General features: G+C 43.4%; 1 protein-coding gene across 2 annotated transcripts in view; it reads left to right on the top strand.

Annotated features, from left to right (window-relative positions):
* Positions 1-17,238, top strand: part of FERMT1 (fermitin family member 1) — a 213,159-nt gene extending 195,921 nt beyond the window's left edge. For both annotated transcript variants that reach the window (XM_029593498.1, XM_029593499.1), the window contains 4 exons: positions 1,160-1,384; positions 4,063-4,187; positions 11,270-11,411; positions 14,750-17,238. In XM_029593498.1, coding sequence (XP_029449358.1) covers positions 1,160-1,384; positions 4,063-4,187; positions 11,270-11,411; positions 14,750-14,923 — 666 coding nt within the window. In that variant the 3' untranslated portion in view covers positions 14,924-17,238. The remainder of the gene's footprint in view (positions 1-1,159; positions 1,385-4,062; positions 4,188-11,269; positions 11,412-14,749) is intronic.
* Positions 17,239-22,515: the final 5,277 nt, after the last annotated feature.

The raw sequence follows: 22,515 nt of genomic DNA, 5'->3' as shown, positions 1-22,515 counted from the left end.
CATCCTTACCCGGACTCTGCCTCAGCGCTTCCCGCTCCTCGGGACCAGGCTCAGTGCAACCTAACCCGGTCTCTCTCTCAGCGCTTCCCGCTCCTCGGGACCAGGCTCAGAGCTACTCTACTTGTGAGTCCCAACCGCAGTGCCCACTGCTCCTTGGGACACCCATGGCACTTCTTTGTAGGACTTTGCTACAGTGCCTTTTGTCTTCAAGAGTCGGCTCAGCGCAGTACTTCACCAGACTGGGTCTCGGTGCCCCGCTCCTCGGGGCACATCTCTGCGCTACTACTACAGAAGGTCCTGTCACCGGCTTGCCGTGTCCCAGTTTGTACTCCTGCGCTGCTACTCTCCAGGCACCGGCTACAGCGGGTTCCCCGCTCTAGCCCTCATCCAGCGCGCTACAGTTAATTCCTCAACATCTGCATCTCCTCTCCTCGAGGCCCCCTCCCACGTGGGCCTGCTCTACTCCCTTCAGAGCTGCAGGGGGCCTCGCACTCCCTGAGACTCCTTCTCCTCCTCCCTCCGAGAGTGCTCCTGTCTCGAACTGTGCCTGACCTCTCTGACACTCGCTCGCCTACCCTCTCCGGGACCAGCCACGCAGGGGCGCTCCTTAGTCCTGCCGGCCCCGGCACCCAAGGGCTCAACCTGCGGGGAACGAGGGTTGGCACAGGTGAAGTCCCAGCTCACCTCTGTTCCCGGCCAGCCTCGCCTCCCGACGGTGGGGACCTGAGGGGGAAGCCCAACCACTCAGGTAGCGACAACGCCACCTCGGGCCAAGGGTCCACAATTCCTAACAAAGGGAAGGGGAAGATCTGGAAGGGACACCCCCTCCCCTGCTGATGATTACTAAAGGGGGGGGGTGGCTTCTCCTTCTCCAACCCTCTGATCACTTCTCCCCCAGGGTGCCTCCCCTCGAACCTATGGATGACTGACTTTTAAGTTTGGCCCTGGCAAAAAGCACGTCTGGTTTTTTTTATCCCTAAAGGTTAAATTTAAAGGTCAGGCAAAAAGTGTGTCCCAAAAATGGAGAGCTTTATACTATGAGTGACGTGTACCATACTGTCATGATCTGGGAGCAATAAGGATTGTTACGGTTTCGAGGTTGTTTTTTATATTATGTACAATGAGTCGTATTTTCGTTTCTTTGTTTCTTTGTTTTCAGGAAAACCAGTACGCTAAATGGATGGCAGCCTGCACTTTGGCCTCTAAAGGGAAAACGATGGCTGATAGCTCCTACCGCCCTGAGGTTCATAATATTCTTTCCTTCCTGAAGATGAAGAACTGCAGTGCTGCGGCTCCCCAGGCGGCTTCTGATCCTGACAGCATGGACATCAAGCCCGAATGCTTTGTGTCGCCGCGCTACACAAAGAAGTACAAAACCAAGCAGGTAACATTTCAAGCCACGAGCAGAAGCCTTCGTTGTAGCCCAATGTGCACACTCAGTGGTTCTGATATTCAAATGCATTATCATCCGATGTAAAAGGTGGGGCAGGTCAAGTGAGACGCCTGAGCTACTCACATCACAGCCAACTTGGATTTTAAATGCTAACCCGCTGTTGATCTTAATGTAAGCTACTTCGATGTGCATTCGTTTGCGACAAAATAGGAAATAGAGATGATATTTCCTATTTCGTCGCGTTTCAGGGGGGGGCAACGAAACTTTAAGAAAACCCACGAAATTTCGTGTGGTTTTCTTGTCATTTTTGGGGGGGGGGAGAAAGGGCACATTTTAAAAAAAAACAAACCTCTAAACCCACCCCAACCCTTCAAATTTAATTAATTGCAAACTCCCCACCCTTCCAACCCCCCAAAACTTGCCGAAATTCCCTGGGGGTCCAGCGGGGGTCCCGGGAGCTATCTCCCACTCTCAGGCTATCGGCTGCCACTAATCAAAATGGTGCCGATGGCCCTTTGCCCTTACCGTGTGACAGGGGCTATCGGTGCCATTAGTCGGCCCCTGTCACATGGTAGGAGCAATGGATGACCCACGGGGTCCGCCGCTGGACCACCAGGGAATTCTGGCAAGTTTTGGGGGATTGGGAGGGTGGGGGGTTGCAATTAATTACATTTGAAGGGTTGGGGGTGGGTTTAGGGTTTTTTGTTTTTTTTAATGTGCCCTTTCTTCCCCCCAAAAAAACGATAAGAAAACCACACGAAATTTCAAGGCTTTTCTTATCATTTCATCGCCCCCCAAAACGCGACAAAATAGGAAATATCGTCTCTATTAAATGGGGTGGGTTTGGGTTTTTTGGGTTTTTTTACTACCTCCCGATGTAATTCAATTTGAAGGGTTGGGGCGGGTTTTGTGCTTCGTTTTGGGGGGGGGGGGCAGCCGAAATAAAATCAGCCCGAACCGCGAGAAAACGAAATTTCCCGCGGCGGACCGATAACGAAGGCCAAACCAAAAGGTTCATCGAATCATATCTCTAAACAAAACATGATCACCCTCAATGGCCTGCGTACCTTTATAATGGATCAACGTTCAGCAAAGACTCCAGCTTTCTCCAAGATCAATGCAGCTATTTGAAATGCACTTTAAGGTCTGTGTAATATGCAGGTACAGGGATTTTATATTATTTGGGGGCTTCTGAAATTGCAGACCTGTTACTAGTAATCTGTGACCTATCATTAGAAACAGCCATAATATCTGAAGACTGGAGAATGACAAATGCAATGCAAATTTTTAAAAAGGGCTCCGGGGTGATACAGGTAAGTATAGATCAGTGAGCCTGATAGCGGTGCTGGGCAAAATGGAAAAAGCTATTCTTAAAAACAAAATTACTAGCCATAGGGATAACATTGATTTAACAAAGGGAAATCTTGCCTTACCAATCTATTAGATTTTTTTTTTTTTTTTTTTTTTGCAGTAGTTAATAAACATGTGGCTAGGGGTGAGCCAACCAATGTACTATATCTGGATTTTCAGAAGGTATTTGACAAAGTCCCTCATGAGAGGCTCCTCAAAATTAAAAAGTCATGGCCAGTGCCATTTTGTATAGCAAAATTTAACAATGATGTCAGCCTCGGTCGGCCGATGTCATTTCCAATTGCAGCAGCAACAGGATAGGAGCAAACAGGGATCACTCCTGCCCTGGGAAGAAATTTTCAGCTGCAGGGTAAGAGGGGACGGGGTGTCAGGGGTGAGCTCAGGAGTATTTTATTTTGGAGGGGCTGCAGAGTCGACATTTTGTTTGTTTTAATTCATTTGGGAGGTTTTTTTTTCTTATTTTAAAGAAACAGAGCAACAACGAAAAAGAAAGAAAGATAACATGAAACCACAAACAAAACAGAATGAAAAAAATGTTAGAGCACACTTCTATTTTGAACATTTGGAAAATGCAAATGTAGACAAGCTGTTTTCTCTCCCAACTTAAACACAGCCCCAGGAATACCTCTTTTAATCTGGTGAAAGCCCGTGCATACACTTAGCTGCTGTGATGGGAGGCAGTTTTCACCCAAACTGGCCTCATATTGGATATCAGTGATCACTTGTAATGAGCAGTTCTCTATGAACACCAAGTGGCAGCCCTCTCTAAGTAATGGGATTCATTTTCAGAGCATCAGGAAGTGATTTTTCATATTTGGGTTCAGTTGTCGTTTCACAGGGAAATTTTCAAAGGAATTTGCCGTGGATAAAATGGCCTAGCTAAAAATGGCCTTCCTCAAATGTAGCTAAAAGTATGGGCAGACGTATTTTTTAGACACAGGAAAAAGGGGTGTTTTTGTGGGTAGGTTTAAGTCAGGGGGGGAGAGCATTCACGCGTACATTCAGTTTTCAAATACACGTGCGCAATCTTGCCGCTGCTCACACAAGCAGAAGGGGCAGCAACGTGCACAGACACTTTTAACGCGCATACATTTTGCTCCCTCATTTTTATAGAGAAATGGGGGTAGTTTCGTTTCTGTTTGAAAATTAGCATAAAGTGCACACATTAAAAGCTTCCGCGTCGTCTGTAACTGCGTGGATTATTTGAAAACTGGCCCCTCCAATGTGCTTAGGGACTTTTGTGGAACTGAACTGAGTCCTATAGCCGGTAATCGGTTTCTCACCCTTGTATTCTGCAGTTGGCAGCGCGCATCCTGGAAGCACACCAAAACATGGCTCAGATGCCACTGGTTGAAGCCAAGCTGCGTTTTATCCAGGCATGGCAGTCCCTCCCTGAATTTGGCTTAACATACTACATTGTAAGGTAATTGTAATATCTGCTTGTGCTACGAATATATATTTTAATTTTCATGTTTATTTTTCCTTAAGCATGATAGTGTGTAACTTATTCAGCGGTGGAAATTACACATCAGCATGCATTTCATCATTATAAACACAGGCCATTTCCCTCTCCTTCCTTTTCCTTCGCAACCTCAAGTCCGCAAGTTCAACTTTCCCTTCAACAGAATTCAGCCAGAAAGAAAAGAAGTGTTTGAATATCTCGTATTGACAAGCTAGGCAGCCAAATTACTTACTCAGGTCACACCCCTCCTATCTCCAGTTGTAAGAGAAATTAAATATTTCCGGCACTCATAAACAGGAATAAGAGATTCCCCTCCCTGTTATTTGTAATTTCTCTTTCCTTTCTACATGAGTTGATTGTAAACCAGTATGATGTATCCTACGAATGTCGGTATATTAAAAGTTCATAAATAAATAAATACATACATACATACATACAGGGAAGCTGCAGATGTTTGTTACCAGGTTCAGATGGAACTACTAGACATTGCCATTATTTGAAGGTTTTATAGTAATTAGTGTGGAATGAGACAGGAATGAAGGAAGAAAAGGAGGAGAGAAAGGGAGAGCGGCATCCGTGGTTGACCTGGTTAAGGGGAACGAGAGTGGATGACAGCCTATCAGGGGAGAGAAGGAGAGGACCCCCAGGAATCTTGCTGGACAGAGGTAGAAAGAAAGGGAGAGATACTAGAGGACCATCAGGAAAGATGACCGCCAGGAATCAAGGAGGAGGAGACAACGGTTAAGTGCGGATATGATATAAAACACAAAAGTTATGCAGGGGGATACACAGACAGCATGGTAAAATCATTAGCCTTCTTCCCATTGAAAAGCAGGGTATTGTTTTGCTTTTTCTAAAATCTAAATTATTTAGTGACTATTGTATCTATATGTGTCTGTAAAAATCGTAAAAGAAAAGACTAAAGTATAAGAAAAAGGCAGACTAAATGCATGCACTTTGCAGCTGCTTCAAAGCCAAGGCAACGTGCACAGCTACAAAAGTACTGGCTTTCCCCCGCAGGCCCACAATGGGCGGTTCCCCTTTGAAACTTAGATTGCAGGTACTGGTGCTGATTTTCTGCCAGGTCGCACACCACGTTGCCAACCTGGAACTTTTTGGAACGTGTTTCCCTTTCCTCATTGCAGCTGGATTGGAAGGTGCGATAGCCTAAACCTTCAATTGTGAGGGCAATTTTAAATAGCTTCGGAAATTGCTCTCTCTACGTATTGAGTTTAGATCAGAGGTCAGTACATTATGAACGATTCTGGAGTGCATCTCATTATTTCTTTTGTAGTTGCATGAAAAAAATTAAAAGTGAAGTTTGTGGGAGTCCATGAACCCCTTTGAAGCTTAAAAGGGGTCTGTGTTCCCTGAAAGGTTGGGAAACCCTAGTCTAGATACTATGCATCTTCCTGGCTAAGACTGTCATCTTATTTATCTGTTTATCGCTGCCTCTAGTATTACGGAAACAATGTTAAAAGTCAGATTGGCTAATACTCAAATGATTTATGATAATGATATAACTTTGATAGAACAGACATTTATTTTTTAAGTAATAATGCGTGATAAGCTGAAATCCACTGTACATCAGAGGTGTGGTATATACAATGCCCTGTTCTGTAGTATGATAACATTTTCCTGCCATCTTAATAATGGTTATAATGCCATTTCTCTATTAAATTTCAATTTTCACTTAAGGCAAAGTCAAGGACGCTCGAGTCCCTCAGTCAGTCAGTTCTAGTTACATCCTTGGCCTTCCTTGATTAATATGACATAGAGAAAGGCACTCATTAATGTTATTAAAGAAAGAGTATCTCTAAGGAGCAATTGATACAAATTCATAACCTTAGGAATGTCAGCATGCTGATGTTCACAGTGATACAGTATCACCGGAGCATTCATTGCATTTGCTGTTCTGGCTGTACTGAATCACTGAGGAGGCACACACTGGCAGGCCGATACAGAACGGTGCGTTCGGCTGACTGCACCGTTTAGCACCTGTTTGGCTGTGCATTTTTAGACGCACTATTATTATCCCTTATACTGTAAGAGGTAGTAGCATGTGGAAAATGCATGGCCAACACCCCCCCCCCCCCCCCCCGAAACTAATAGCGCTCATCATATGAAAATGCATGTTGATGAGCCGATAAGTTATTCACTGGGAATACTGAAAGTATTAACTTTGAAAGCACCGGGAAGGTTAATTTTGAAAGCACTGGGAAAAGTGTACAGAAAAGCAGAAAAAACTGCTTTTCTGTACACCCTCTAACTTAATATCATAGTGATATTAACTCAGAGGCACCAAAAATTAAAAAAAAAAATACCAAAAAAAAAAATCTGCTCGCCGGTCTGCAGGTTGGAAAACAGATGCTCAATTTTGCCAGCGTCCATTTTCTGAACCCGTGGCTGTCAGTGGGTTTGAAAACTGATGCTAGTAAAATTAAGCGGCGGTTGTCGGACCCACTGACAGCTGCCTCGTCCGCTAATAAGGAGGCGCTAGGGATGCGCTATTGTCCCTAGCGCCTCTTTATCACCGCCCGGCCTATTTAAATACAGAATTGTGCACCCAGGAGAGGTGCCTGAGTGCTCATCGGGAGAGTGGGCACTCAACTCGGAGTACCGGCTCTCCCGCACCTTTTATTAAATCGGCCTGCAAGTATGTTGATATATTATTCCCATAGAGATCTGTATCACTACCATAGTACACCAGGGAATTTCCAAACCCTTGCTGTCCTGGCTGGAAGAATTAAAAAATCCAAATGAAAAAGAGCTGAAAAAATTCCCACACTCAATCGCTAGTGTATAAAGAAGGGAGCCATCCACGAGACTCAAATTAACAGGCCAAACAATCCATCCTTCTTAAATGCTTATGAATAAATGTAAACCGCATCAGCAAGCCTGACAACGGCCTTCTTTAACTCAAAAGGCCGTCCGGACAACTCAATCATTTGCGGTGTCAGTTACTATTTTTCTATATTTTTTTTTTGTTTTTACATTTAAAATCGTAACTTTGCAACAGAAATGACCGTGGCTGTACAGCGGCCGATGTTTCGCAGGACTCGCATCCTCAGGAGCCGCATAGTCATCTCAAAGAAGAACCTTGAGAAGAAGTATGAGACGTGCAGTCTGAGATGAGGGAGGACTTTCTTGACATGGAAGAATGATTATAAATGACTATGCGGCTCCTGAGGAAGCGAGTCCTGCGAAACATCGGCCGCTGTACGGCCACGGCCATTTCTGTTGAAAAGTTATGATTTTAAATGCAAAAACAAAAAAATATAGAAAAATAGTAACTGACACCACAAACGATTGAGTTGTCCGGACGGCCTTTTGAGTTAAAGAAGGCCGTTGTCAGGCTTGCTGATGCGGTTTACATTTATTCATAAGCATTTAAGAAGAATGGATTGTTTGGCCTGTTAATTTGAGTCTCGTGGATGGCTCCCTTCTTTATACACTGGAAGAATTAAAAGATGTCTTCACATCCTCCAGTAAGCAGTAAAAGGTCTACCTATAACTGCAGCTACCAGTTTCCTGTTGCACATTTTGTAAGATTCTGTGGCAGATATTGCAAAATTATATGGCAGTTATGTGCCAAATTTAACATTTTGCATAAAGATTCACATCTCTAACTATGCAAAAAAAAAGAATCAATTGAAAACCTTTCACATTATTTTTACACAATATTTAAACTATATATAAATACATTTACCAAGCACAGAAATCAATTACTTATAAAATAAAGAATGTTACAAGCTTTTAACTGTAAAAAATGTCTTGTGAACTGAAATACAGTGCAACCATACTTTTTATATATTCTTGAGAAAGTCCTTGAGGTCTTTCCAGGTATATGAGCTTCTACTTGCTGAAAATGCCCTCAGTATCAGCAGTTGTCAAGCTGTTAATTGCACAGAAAGATATGGGGTAGATTTTCAAAACAGCACGAGCGCGTCCATGTACGCACGCTACTCGGAGTGCACACATGGACACATGATTTTATAACATGCGCGCGCCCAGGCGCGCGCATGTTATAAAATCAGGGGTCGGCGCACGCAAGGGGATGCACAATTCAGCACCTTGCACGCGCTGAGCCCGCTCCGAGCCAAGCTGCCTTCTCCTGTTCCCTCCCAGGCCGCTCCGAAATTGGAGCGGCCTGGGAGGGAACTTCCCTACCCCCCCCCCACCCCACCTTCCCTTCCCCAACCTCCCCCGCCCTTTCCCCCTTACCTTTTCCTTTTTCATTCTTCTGTTGCAAAACTTACTTCAGCCCTGGGGCTCAATTAAGTTGCATGCGCCGGCCAACTGCTGGCGCGCGATCCCTGGCACAGCGGCAAATGGCCCCTGACCCCGCCCCCGCCCTGCCCCTTTAGTAAATCCCCCAGGACTTACACGCGTCCCGGGGCTTTACGCGCGTCGCTGGGCCTTTTGAAAATAGGCCCGGTGCACGTAACCCTTTGAAAATCCAGCCCTGTGTGCACACACATTGCACACATGGTAACAAGACACAAAAAGGGGTTGACTTAGCACAAATTTGAAACTTGTGAGCACTGCAGTACTGTCCATCGTCAAGGTATCTATGAATGGAAATGAATGCCCTCTCTGCCAGCTGTGGGACACCGGCAGTTGCAAACATCCACCACACATCCAGATCTTTGTAGCTAGTGTATAGTTGGCCACTTATGCAGGTTCAAGAACCTTTATATAAAGATGTCCCTTTACAAAATTTCCATTACTCGTTCCAGAAATTATATCGAATCATCCTTGGGTTCGATTTAAGAGATCATTGAAGGATCAAATAATCTGACTGCTTTCTCTGATCACTCCATCTTCACCCTTCATGAAAGAGTTAGGGGGGGGGGGGAGGAGCAGGAGGGCAGGGGCTGGATTAGGGAGCAGAGTGCCTCTTCTCTCCTTTGCTCTGTCTTCTTAAGCTCAGCCTCATCAATGTGAAGAGAGATGCTAATTATTAGTAGATATGTTCACAGATTTAATCGTGGCTGTGTTTTATGTCTCATTATTGCTGCTCTCCACCTTGAGCATGCCTGCTCAGTTCTTCTCTAATTTAATTTCATGTTAATCGCTAGCAAGGAACGTGATGAGACTCGGAAAGATGAGAGAGCTGGTGCCAGATGCTATGTAACTTAATATATGAAAAGAAGAGGAAGAGAGCTTCTCCCATCCTTAAAAATGGGATGAAGTCAGAAATTTTTTCATGAATAACAGAGTCTCAATACCATTCTGGTAGCAAATTTCAAATGCGGAGCAAGTCTGTGGTATTGCAGTTTAAAATCTCACAAGAACTTTTGAAACAGTAGGAGAGCAGAATCCAAATCAAAAGATGAATTTTTCTCCAACAGCAAATTAGTGAAAATGTAGCAATTATTCACCTTCCCTGCTTTCCCTGCCAGGTGTCACAGTGTTGCCACTCAACTAAGCTGTAATACTCAGAAACCTTCACTTTATTTTATGATTTGCTGATTCGTTTCACCAACTTACCCAAGACTGAATCCATTGGACACTGGAGGCACTCTTAGATGGTGACTTTCAAACAGCTGTGCAGGCACTCATGTATGTGCGCATGCCGGCTCGCCCTCAGAGACGCAGCCATTGTATAGCATACGTGCGTATATGTCCTTCTGATATAAAATTGGCTGCACATGCATACATGTGCACACAATTTTATATGGAAGCCAGCTCTTCCACGTAAGTGTGGGGGGGAGGGGGAATTTATTAGATACGCATGCTGACGAAAAAAAGCCCTTTTTCACAGTTCGCTCCCAGTTCGCCCCATTAATGGACTGGATTTTCTAACACCCCCTCCCCCACACCCATGTAATTTAGCCTCCCTTTTACACTTTTAACCCCATCCCTTAAAACCCCACTGACTCGCCTAGGTTTTGTATTTTTTTTCTAATACTTGCACACCCTTCCTAGGAGAAGTAAAGTTACGCAGAAGGGGGCACCAGCGTGTGCTTGTGCATGTAAATACCTGCATATTTCAAGGTAACTTCCCAGAATGCCCATGTCCTGCCCATGCTCCTCCCAGACCACGCCCATGCCCCGTCCCTTTTATAAACCTTTGATTTGTGCATGTACCAGAAGATACGCATGCACTTGCTTGCTTTTTAAAATCCACACGGCACACACCGGCCCGAGACACGCACATATCTTCTGGCTTTGGCGTGCATAGGGCTTTTAAAATCGACCTTTCAATGTTTTTCTCCAGGGTCCATCTTTCTTACTGGTACCCTAACCCTCTTCATGGACTTTCTCTTCACATCAGGCATGTATGAAATCCACCTCAAAAGATTATTTCACAAAATGCATCTTCATTTTTTTTATCAGATACTCTTTTGTATTTTACTTTTATTTCCTAGATCAAACATTACAAGCACATTTAGCAATAACATATTTATTCCAATAACACTAATCTCAAGTTGGAGAATTGGTGCTTTATTATAATAGAAAATGAAGGCTTCCCAATTTAACTATGAAACTGATCTTTACTATTCAGCTTGGTTGCCAAGACATTTAGCTTAATGTTTTCTCACGGCTTCTCTTACCCAGTTGTAGACTGAGAATAGAGAAGAGCCCTCCATTTAAATAAAATGGCATTATTTACCCATTAGGAATAATTTCTGGGTCCAAATGCAACCCAGGAGTCTTATGTGGGCATTTCCCCAAAATCATTAAATTAGCAATCGTAGGAATCTCTCCCCCTGTAGTATCGCAAATCATATTGATCATCATAAGCCAAAAATTCTGAAACAATTTACATGAGTACAAAATATGCAACAAGGCTCCCTTCCCCCATAATCACTGGAACTTGCAGTTGTTGTTTCTTTTGGCTGGTTAAGAGTATATTATGACCTAGTAACGACTGAAAATCTGAAGGTCAAGCCTGGAATCTCCTTCCATTGCTTCTCAGAGGTTTCAGAACTAAGCTCACTGTCCCAACATGAATATTTTTATTTGTAATGTCTTAAATTTAAAATGAAAACTCACATAGGTCATTTAATATGCAAAATAATCTACTGTTTTTACAGATTTAAAGGAAGCAAGAAAGATGACCTATTAGGAGTTTCATACAATAGGTTGATAAGGATAGATATGACCACCGGAGACCCGATCACAACATGGAGATTCTCCAACATGAAACAGTGGAATGTCAACTGGGAAATACGACAGGTAAAAACTGAACTGCTCTCAACTTCATTTCTTTATTACGTTTTATTTGCTGACATTTCCAATTAATTGAAACTTTCCTGGCTTTTGTGGAGGTGCTTTTAATAGGTTGGGGAGGAGGATAAGGTAGACCAGAGAACTGTTTGCCAAATCCTGCTATATATAAAATATCTTCTTACCAAAATAAAATTTGTTCTCTAACAATATTATATTATTTCTCAACATGAGTGTAATGATGATGGCTACTGAACCCCAATGTTCTCCTTATCTACTCAAAATCTGCAGATAATTCTAGCCTTCACTATGCAATGCAGTGGCTTTAGGTGCTTTGCTTATCGTAATGCATAGCACATTGGGTTTACTGACAGAACACTCAGACACACCAGTAGCTTTGGATTTTGTAGGCAAACAATGTGTGACCTTTGGATGCTTGGTCACAAATTGTTTACCTACAAAACCTCCTTAACTGTATGTCCCAGAGATCACATCTAGTCTCAGAGCCCAGTGTAAAATGTGTATGTATACCCTGCTGATTAAACTCACAGTGCAGAAGGCCTACATACTTCAAAGTCAGGTAAATCCTCTTGGCTCTTGTCAGAGACAATAGATTGCTTTCTTACAGGTAATGAGAGAACTCTAAACACTGAACAATATGAAATATTCAAAGCATAAACTTACCTTATCAAGTCTTTTATGTGTTCGCAAAGTAGCATTTTTTATTTATGCATGAATAATGCAATTAAACAAGTACAATATGTCTCATTCATTTTTTAACTAGCTGAATTGCACCATCTAGTGGTGAAGGCTTTGAATCAAAAAGCAAATTAAAAGGGCAACTTTCAGAGCCATTTACCATGCCTAGATAGATTGGCCTATTTGAAAATTGCCCTCTTAGGTCCAGCTAGAAGTACCCGGGGGTTTCCACAGCATGTGTACTTTTAGTCGGGTTAAAAAGGGGCATTCCCGGGAAGATCTGAGTAGGCAACTGTGCATGAATTTCAAGAGCATAATGAATGCAACTCCTTTTCGCCTGAGATACAGTAAACTGATTTTCTGTTTTCTTCCATGGCCATATGTGAAAATATCAAAGGCAGAGAACTATTTCCAGTGTCCGCCCATAGCTTGCAAGTACCCGTGGGTCTGCAAGCTGATTTTTCAAAGGAAAACTCCCTTTGAAAATCTGTGGCCCGGCAGAGACTGAGGACACAAAAGTACCTGCAGTGTTTGCAGCTGCAAACCACCTGCCAGGAAGTAAGCACAGGGAAATTAATTAAACTAAACGCCCAGCTTGCACTATGCCAGGCTGGCCCTGGCCACGCCCCAGCACCCACCCCTTTTCGCTGTACTTGGGATGGGCGGAGGGGTAGTCTTCAGAGAGGCTTTCTCTGTGGGTAAACACCCATTTAACCACGGAGAACCCCTCTGAAAATCACTTTTTTTTTCATTTTGTGACAGCCCAGTTAAGAAAGAGTTACACCAATTTTCAAAAGTGAAACTGCAGGCATATGTTTGCTTTGAAAACCACCCAACACAATTACACCTGCTAAATTGTATGCAGACATTTTTAAGGGAAATTTGCAAATGTAATTTATAAATTGCAAATGTTTACTGTGTAAGTCCAAACCCGTCCCCCCAAGCCCCCCCCCCCCTCCCAGAAACACCTCCGCTCAGTCTGGGTAAACTTACGTGCACCCGGGACATCTCCGAGTAACATTATCCACATGTTTGGCAGCAGTTTTATAACAAGCTATTGCCAATAACAAATCTTCTCTTAGACTGGAGCAAAGTTTTGATGGATATATTGTTTTCATTGTTCATATTCTTGCTGAGGATGGAAAGGCCTTAAAAAAAAAGTGAGGTTTTCAGAAGTATTCAGTTGGCACAAGGGTGGGCAAACTTTTTTTTTTTCCCACGAGGGCCACATGAATATTTCTTGCCCGCACCAGGGGCCTGGGGGAGGGGGGGGAGAGTCTCCCAAGCTCCCAGAGAAAGGAGTAGCTGGGAAGGAAGGAGCTGTAGGAAATGGTGCGGCCCGGGGGGGGGGGGGGGGAGCTCTCAGCAGGAGGCGCTGAAGGGAACGGGGGCTGCTTCCTGGCTCTCCCTCCAGCATCACAAGTAGAAACCAAAGGTCAAGGGGGCGCCAGTATGAGTAGAGAACAAACCTCTTCCTCCCTAGACATAATTATCTGGTATTCCTTCTATCTGGGTTTCATTGTGACAGAACAAACCCCAGACAGATAGGATATCAGAAATACCTATTGAGGAAGGAGATTCTTTTCTACGCATACTGGTGCCTCTTGACCTTTGTATTGTTCTACTCCATGAGAGCACAGAATGAATATACAAACCTCGGGGATGTACAATCCCCTCCATTTTTCTCCTCTTGGAATCCAACTCACTGCAAATGGTGAGAGAGAGCAAGGAAGCAGCCAGAGTGAAATCCAATGCACCTAGGCACTCCGCGCCCCCCCTTTCCCCCAAATAATCTCCTATCATCTCTACATCTGCCTTTCCCCAGTGCTCCATGCTTCTGCCTTTCCCCATGATTGCTCCATGCTTTCTGGACTTTCAGTCCTGTTTTTTTTTTTTGCTCCCTCCACCATCACCCATCCCCTTACCTGCAATATTGATGCTGCACATAGCCATGGAGAAACACTGCTGACAGACCTCCCGGGACTGCCGCTTCCCCACTAACCACTTGAGGTCACGCTCCACAGCAGCTGCAGCTCTACTTACCTCAGCCCAGCCCTGGGGCGGAAGAGAACTGTACCATTCCTATTTCAGTATCGTTTAAAAACTGCAACTCTCAACTCTTTTGTACACTCCTCGCCAACCTCCAGAGTGCATTTCCCTCTCGTGTTGTTCATTTTCCACCTCTCGCTGCCCCTGGTAGTCATCACTTCTGCTCTGTGCTGCTGTCTGACCACTGCTTTCTCCACGTTCAAGATCTCAACCACATCCTGTGCTTTTGCAGGGCTGCACCCCTGGGCACCACACGGTACAGCTGGTTCCCAGACCACATAAAAGGAAGAAGCCTCCGGTCTAACAAAGCCAGATTAAAGGCACCTGTAGGCCGAAATTTGCTCATTACATTTCCAAACTGAGTTCCTGTTTTCAGTCTATTATATTTCTAGTGCTGTGTAGTGTCGCTCACTAGTGGGGAATAGATGCTATTCCTGGAGACTTATAATGCTTGCAGAGTCTTTATAACTTTGCTTTTTTTTGTTGACGTTCTCGGAGATGTAGTTCTGGAGAACCCTTAGCAATTCAGAAGCTATCCCAGGTATGATGGAGACTCCGTGTATCCCCCACTTATATTATGTCTGTGCTCTATATTTTAGGTTGCCATAGAATTTGATCAGAACGTGTCCATTGCTTTCACATGCCTCAGCGCAGATTGTAAGGTTGTCCATGAATACATCGGTGGCTACATCTTCCTGTCGACTCGCTCCAAAGACCAAAATGAAACATTAGATGAAGATCTGTTCCACAAGCTAACCGGAGGTCAAGAGTGAGCTGCTCAGCCCACTTCACTTTATTCTTGCAGAGGAGGCTACAGCATTAATCATGTTTTCCTCTGTGTTGTCCAGATCTTGTTACTAAAGAGCAGGCTGCATTGTATAAACATGTTTTAAAGCACCGCATCGTCTAAGCTAAGGCTGAACAGATTATAAAATGTTATTGTTTAGAAATGTGGCAATTAGCAAAGCATACATGGGCTGCTCATTTCAGAGTTTGCTTATTTAAAACCTTTAAAAAAGCCATGTTCATTATATCAATTTTGTCCGGAGAAAACTCATGTGACCCAATTGGAAATTAAAATAGATTATGAAACTATTTACCACCTAGTTTAGAAAAAAACCCAATATTATAAATGTAATAGCAGTTCATTGCAAAGATAACATTTGACAAGCCATAAATAAGCACAGAAGATGTCAAATATTAACTTTACAATCAAATCACACTGTTTCTGCACAAAGTCTGCATAGTTACTATGCCATCAGTACCTTATAACTACATTAGTCAATGTCAGTTAAACTTTCACAACACCCGGGTCTGCATTGTGCCCCATGAGTGCAGATGAGAGAAAAGGGAAAACAAAATATTGACAATTTTGAAACTGGAGGCACAAGGAGAGATGAGCAGTCCTTATGTATTTCCTGTAACATGTGGAGCATACTAAAGGATGAGGTCAACTCAGAGGCAAGCTGGAGCCACACTTCTTACGGCTTGAAAATGTGCTGAAACCCCACAAGAAATGTAAGACTTGGAGGGAGGGTTGAGAGAGTCCTCTGGGTGATGACTTGTTGGTGGGGGAGGGATCTTGTACAATGGGGGTCTTATTGGTGGAGGGTCTTATTCAGAATAGTCTTCTGTGAGGGGGGGGGGTCCTTGCAGAGGGGGGTCTTGTATAGAATGGGGATATGCCAGGCCTCAGGGGGGTTCAGCCTAGTGGTGGTAGAAGGGACCAGAATGGATAACTGGCACAAAGGAATCAATTTATAATGCAGCACATACACACTACACTCTTCAGGGTAGAGAGTGCACATTAAAAAATAATAGCATGAATTTTAGTTCATAGGCCCCTTAGTTTATCTTATTGCTGTACATATTATTATGTAATGTTGCAAAATGACACATACAACTGGTAAAGCAGCACATTTTGTGCTGAAAGACTGAAAATACAATATTTCTGTGATACACAGATATGTATATTAATGTAAAGGACAAACACTCAGTTGTGCAAAACTCATTATGAATCCAGATTTTGGATATCACATTATATTTGCAAAATGCACCACTGACTTCAATATCACAATTCCAAAACTCCCATGAATGATTACAAATATTTATGGGTTGCCAGTGTGTATATATATTACACTAAAAAAGTCTTCCTGCCTACCACTACTTGATGAGATCGGTAAATCTTAAGAAACCGAAGGCAGATTACATTAAATCTGAAACAGTTCATTTAAATAGCATCGATCAGTGTAAACTGCACAAATCCAAGACAATCTGAAAAATTCTTATTTCAATCCAAGCTGGTTTAGATCTAAGCTGGAAAACCAAATGGAAATCCAAGCCAGGCCAATCTAATCCAAGATAGCCTTTGAAGCCCTACCATAGTCAATTTGCTGATAATAAAAGTAAACCAGATGTTGTTGACAAACCGTTGGTGTTTCTCTTCTTCATCTTTAGACTCCAGCATCATACTGTCAATAATATCTTGACTTTAGATGGTAGATTTAAATTGAGACTGGTCTGTGCTCTGGCTTTATGACTGATGATATTAACCAACACGACAAAAATATAATATTGTCTTCAGATTGTTAACAAATTCTGATTATTCTATTTATCTCAGCTTCTGTACAGTTTGTATAGTTAGAGACATTGTATAGCTTATTGCTTCTGGTCTTCACTTTCAATTCCAGAAAGAAAATGGTAATACATTTTTTTCGAGTGTAATATATATTTTATAATCAATGTACAGAGAAATGTTTTCCTACACTTAGGCACTTATCAACATCTGTACCAACAGACAACAATAAAATACTCTGAGGAGACATCTCAGTCCTTTAACTATAACAAACACAACCTACAGGTAAATATTTTTAACTATACAATCTAATGTAATATATTAGGTTTAATTTTATAGGCAGAATGAGGAAATTGACTTAGAATGCATCAAAATGTTGTCTATATATATTTGTCATATAATCAGATTTGTCATAGTTCATGAAAGTACTCACCAGTTTATATAGTGCTGCATGTTTTTAAAATGCTTTCTTATTCTAGATTTTAAATAAAACTTATTTTTATTGAAACATGACTTTGAGCGTACTGTCTTATGACTGTTGCATTTTTTTAAATAATATTTTACACCCATTAACAAATACAAAATTCATAACATTTTGTGTAAATTTCAGAACTATCAACTGCCTCTGTAATCTGGACAGACTGAACCAGTCCCGTTTTTACCCCGTGATATCTAGGGAAGTGAGTCCGGCTTGTCTTAGAAATGTTAGAATTTCAGATCTGCAATGGAATGGGCTCAGCCTGGAAAGAAGAGAAAAGTCCAAGGGATAATCCCACTTTACTGCTATTCCAGACCAAATCAAATGAATCCATCCATGTTCAATTACTTTAGCTGTTGGGAATGGCATCATTGGCAATGCATCATGTAACAAATGTTTTAAAACTCCTTCCAAAAAATCAACCACGAGTCCTCTCTCTGTTCTCTCTTCCACACTGGGGCAAGTACAGAGGATAATGATTTTTCTTAGTGATCATATTGAGACCCTGTTAGTCTACACAGGACCGGAGAGAGACGTCCTTTTTCCACATGAAAAAGAAACTTGCCCCCGCCAGCGAAGATGAGGGCTAAATAAACCCTCTGTCCAAATTCTCTTGGATGAATTTGGACACAGACTCTGTCCCGCATGCTGATAATGGATATAACTGCCCTCTATGGGGTGTCGTCACAGGTAGGAGATCTATTGGGCAATCATAGGATTGGTGAGGCGGTAGCATCTCAGCCTACTCCTTGCAGAAGTCTGAGAAATGGCATATTGAGACAGCAAGCCCGGTAAAGAAGGGGCAGTAGACCGAGCCACAGTAACTGAAGGCAGGACCTGGGTAAGGCAATTCTCCATGCAGGTAGGGCCCCAACAGGAAATTTGTAGCATGTACCAGTCCATGGTCAGTTGGTGAAGTCGGAGCCAAGGAAGTCCAAGAATAGCTGAATTGATGGCCTTGGGCAACACCTAAAAGTTTATGTGTTGCTTATGAAGGAGTCCTGTCTGCATGCAGAGGCGAAAGTGATCACGGACAGGTGACTAGGCAGAAGCTCTCTATAGATGGATACAATGATGAGGGCGTTGATCAGAACAGTAGTGGGCAGGTTGTATTGCTGGACCAGTGACTCCTCAATAAAATTACCTCCAGCCCCAGAGGCCAGGAAGGCCTTGGAATGGACTGAGATTTCCCCGAAAGTGAAAAAGACAAGCACCAATAGTTGTTGAGATTGGAGGGATTGACCTAGGGTCACCTCTCCAACCAACCCTAGGTGTACTAGTTTCCCGGAGCAGCAGTTGATAAAATGCAACAGGCTGGCACAATAGAGGCAGAGGTTCAACTGCTTCCGTCTGCATTTCTCTTCCCTGGTCAACTTTGAATGATCCAACTTCATAGGTTCCTCTGAGGGTGTGGCCTGTGCAGGCCTGGTAGAGGGTGTCAGGGACTGCTGGAACCGAGGGGCCAGCTGAATGGGACAACGAGAGGCTTTACTTTCTTGTACCTGTTCCTTGAACCTGAGATCTACCTTGATAGCCAAGGCAATTAGGCTTTTAGCGTAGGTGTGCATAAAACTTATACGCATACTTTTTAAAATCATAAGTGTGCATGTAAATTCTAACTCCGCCCGTCCCCACCCCCACCCTGGAGTGCTTGAGTTTTGTACGCATAAAAGTGTGCACAAAATCGGGTCAAGTGCATACCTTTATGCTCCCAAACTCCAGACAATTTTAAAACAAACCATTTACGCACATATACCCATGTTTTATGCTCATAAGTAACTTTGAAAATTACTCCCATAGAGGCAGGTTGAGAGGGGCCTATCTGGAATTATGCCTCCCTAATGATTTGATATACACAGGCTATGCCCAGACTGCATGTGGTCTTATTCTATGCAAAGGGTACACAGGGGAGCTGGATCCAGGGAAAATCTGCTGGAGTGAGTCCCTCCTCCTTACAGGAGGTCAATAAGCAGAAGGAGCCACTGGAGGTTGAAATTCTTCTGCCACCTTACTGTCAGCTACTACAGATTCCGGTGCACTGATGCGCAGGAAGAGGAAATGATGTTGGAGTAGAGCTACCTCGGTCGTTTGGGGCCCGGAGAAGCTGCCTCAAGGATGGTCCTGGGTGGGGTTACGTATGCACAGCTTTTTCATAATATAAGCCTTACCATATGCCGGGCTTTGTAGCAGCAATACATATATTGCACAGATGTTTTTAATTTAAGAAAATGCTTCAGTCAGTGGCACAAAAAAACCAGCTCTTTTAAAAAGCACCGCAGGCCCAGAGGCTGCCCCTGAAGCATTCGCTGCCTGTTCCTCCCTTTCCCTCTTGTTAAATCTGAGTAGTGCTACAGCAGTGCACACTAAAGAGAGGTGACTTCCACAGCACCTTCCCCCACCGGCTCTGTGGTGTTACTAAGACTGGGGTTTGTTGTTTTTTAATTAGGGCTGAAAACACAGACAGGGTAGGAAAGCACTGTGATGTGTTTTAAAAGTGCTGCTGCGTTTTGTTTTGTTTTTTTTAGAGAGGAGAAAGACAGAGGGGCATAGGGGGACAGAGAAAGAAAGAGAGAAGGTTAGAAAGGCACAGGAGGAGGAAAGGAAAGACAGAGTAAAGGAGTAGGCTCAGGAATTAAGGACCTCAGGGATAGAAGGGGCACAGAGAGGAAGAGGAGAAGGACAGGGGTAGAGGAGAGTGAAGAACAAAGGGACATGGGGAAGAAGGAGGCAAGGACAGAAAGATTTGAGAGAGGCACATAGGGGAGAGGGGAGAGCCTTAGAGAGGCACAAGAGAGAGCAGCGAGGGGCAGAGAAGGATGGGGAAGGAGACAGAGGGACTTGGGAGAGAGGTGCATAGAAAATGGCTTTACTGGAGGGAAGAGAAGGGGAAAAAGACTGAAGGGAACAGGCTGGAGAAGAGGAAAGAGGGGTACAGGGAGGGACTTGGCATAGAAGAGGAGAAAAGATGAATAAGCAAAGCTGAGAAAAGTTGTAGGGGATAGTTTGTTCCAAATGGAATGAACCGAATATAGCCACCTGCAAAACTACCCAAAATATTCATGTATTTCCATATTCGTGGCATATTAAAAAAAAAAAAAAATAACAGACCTCCAATAGTTCTGACTGGACTGGCCTGGACCTGACGCTAGGGCCTAGGCTGGGTCAGGCTCAGCAGAGAGATCTAGGCTTAGCACTGAGGTCTATACCTGGGCCAGGCCCAGTACCAAGGTCTAGGCCTGGGCTGGGGCCCTCCCCTATCTAAAACTGCCAGGGGTAAATCGGGGCTGGAGTAGAGCTCCCCTGACCTGAAAGCTTTAGATAGGGGAGGGCCCCAGCCCAGGCCTAGACCTTGGTTCCTGGGCAGGAGTGATTGGGTACCATTTCTGCCCTATTCTAAGGAGGATGCAGGAAAGAGGTAAGTGGGAGCTGGGGTGGGAGCTCCCTGGCCCCATCAGTTTTAGACAGGTGAAGTACCTTGGCCCCGACCCTGAGACCAGGCCCTTGCCTAGGCTTTGGCACTGGGTTCAGTCCATTTTTTGTTCTCTATAGAAGTCAATAGAGGAAGCAATCCCTAGGCTCTGAGACGTCCTCCCTGGAGTTTCATTTTGTGACCCCTAGTTCTGTTTATTTCTTTCCAACTTCAATGGAAAATGAAAAACAAATGGAACAAATTAATAAGCTTTTTTTTTGTTTGAAATGAACCAAACAAATGGAAGTGATCTACGAAACAAACCAACATCCTCCGCGCATCCCTAATATACCTTTCCAGCAAGAGGATATGTTAGTATCTACATGGCAAGTACTAGGGCTACTGTGCATAAGACAAAATGCTGCATGAATTCTACCCTTGCCCCTATCCAGCATTCCACAACCACCTTCTCCCCCAGTCCATCTCTCCCCAATCTCAGGGTGAGAAAAATCCACAAGTTCCCTGGAATGTACTTGAGATTCCAAACTCTCCTGATATCCCTGCATAATGGTACAGGTTAGGTGCAAACACTTACAAAAATACTTAAAATACAATAAAGCACTTCAAGGTATGCAAGTGGTAGAATACTGACACTTGTCAGGTAGTTGAAGGTATTCAGGCCTGACATCACACCTGAGGAATTCTGATACCCTGCTGTTTTGTTGTCAACTTTAGATCACACAACAGACTTCTATAATTGAATGTCCTGCATTTAAAATTATAACTCTATCTTGTGCACTCATGAACTATCTCAAAAGTATAAACTCCACCTCTGTGCTCTGCTTTCCCCTATACTGACCTTCAACCTCTTGCAGTTAGCTGGAGGACTGAGAATTTAAAGGTACAGCGTTACCAATATCATAGGAATTAGTAGATATGATGCCTTTATTACATTGCAGTATACAGCATATTGTTAAATATATATATCCACAAATACACCTATCATACAGGCACACTACTACAGAATACATTAATTACAATCAATTAATACTTCTGCACACTATCCATTGCAGCTTCTTCAAAAATTGATAGCACAGCTACTTTTCTACCTACCATACTGTGCCCTTGCTACTCCTCTGCTGAGAGCTTTTATTGGTTCCCTGTTAAATATGACATTTCTCATTTCCTCCCATATAAATGCATTCATGGCCTTGCTACAAACTACCTCCCTGCTTTTGTCTGCTACATACACCATCTTGTTCTCTGTCTTCTCTGATAATCCTGATCTGTCCCTCTCCAGAGATGTGCCTAACACAGGAAAGCAGTTTTGTACCTCTGCCCTCATTCTCATTCATCTCTGCCTCCACCTCTGCCTCCACTCTGCTCTTTATTAAGAACATAAGAACATAAGAAAATGCCATACTGGGTCAGACCAAGGGTCCATCAAGCCCAGCATCCTGTTTCCAACAGTGGCCAATCCAGGCCATAAGAACCTGGCAAGTACCCAAAATGGACTTCTCCTCCAAGCACTTATCCAATTCTTTTTTAAACACAGCTACACTAACTGTACACAAATTCCAGAGTTTAATTGTGCATTGAGTGAAAAAGAACTTTCTCCGATTAGTTTTAAATGTGCCACATGCTAACTTCATGGAGTGCCCCCTAGTCTTTCTATTATCCGAAAGAGTAAATAACCGATTCACATCTACCTGTTCTAGACCTCTCATGATTTTAAACATCTCTATCATATCCCCCCTCAGTCGTCTCTTCTCCAAGCTGAAAAGTCCTAACCTCTTTATTCTTTCCTCATAGGGGAGCTGTTCCATTCCCCTTATCATATTGGTAGCCCTAATTATATCTTTTTTGAGATGTGGCGACCAGAATTGTACACAGTATTCAAGGT

The sequence above is a fragment of the Rhinatrema bivittatum genome, chromosome 3 (genome assembly GCF_901001135.1).
Source record: "Rhinatrema bivittatum chromosome 3, aRhiBiv1.1, whole genome shotgun sequence".
Taxonomy (NCBI): domain Eukaryota; kingdom Metazoa; phylum Chordata; class Amphibia; order Gymnophiona; family Rhinatrematidae; genus Rhinatrema; species Rhinatrema bivittatum.
This window is presented reverse-complemented; position numbering and strand designations above follow the sequence as displayed.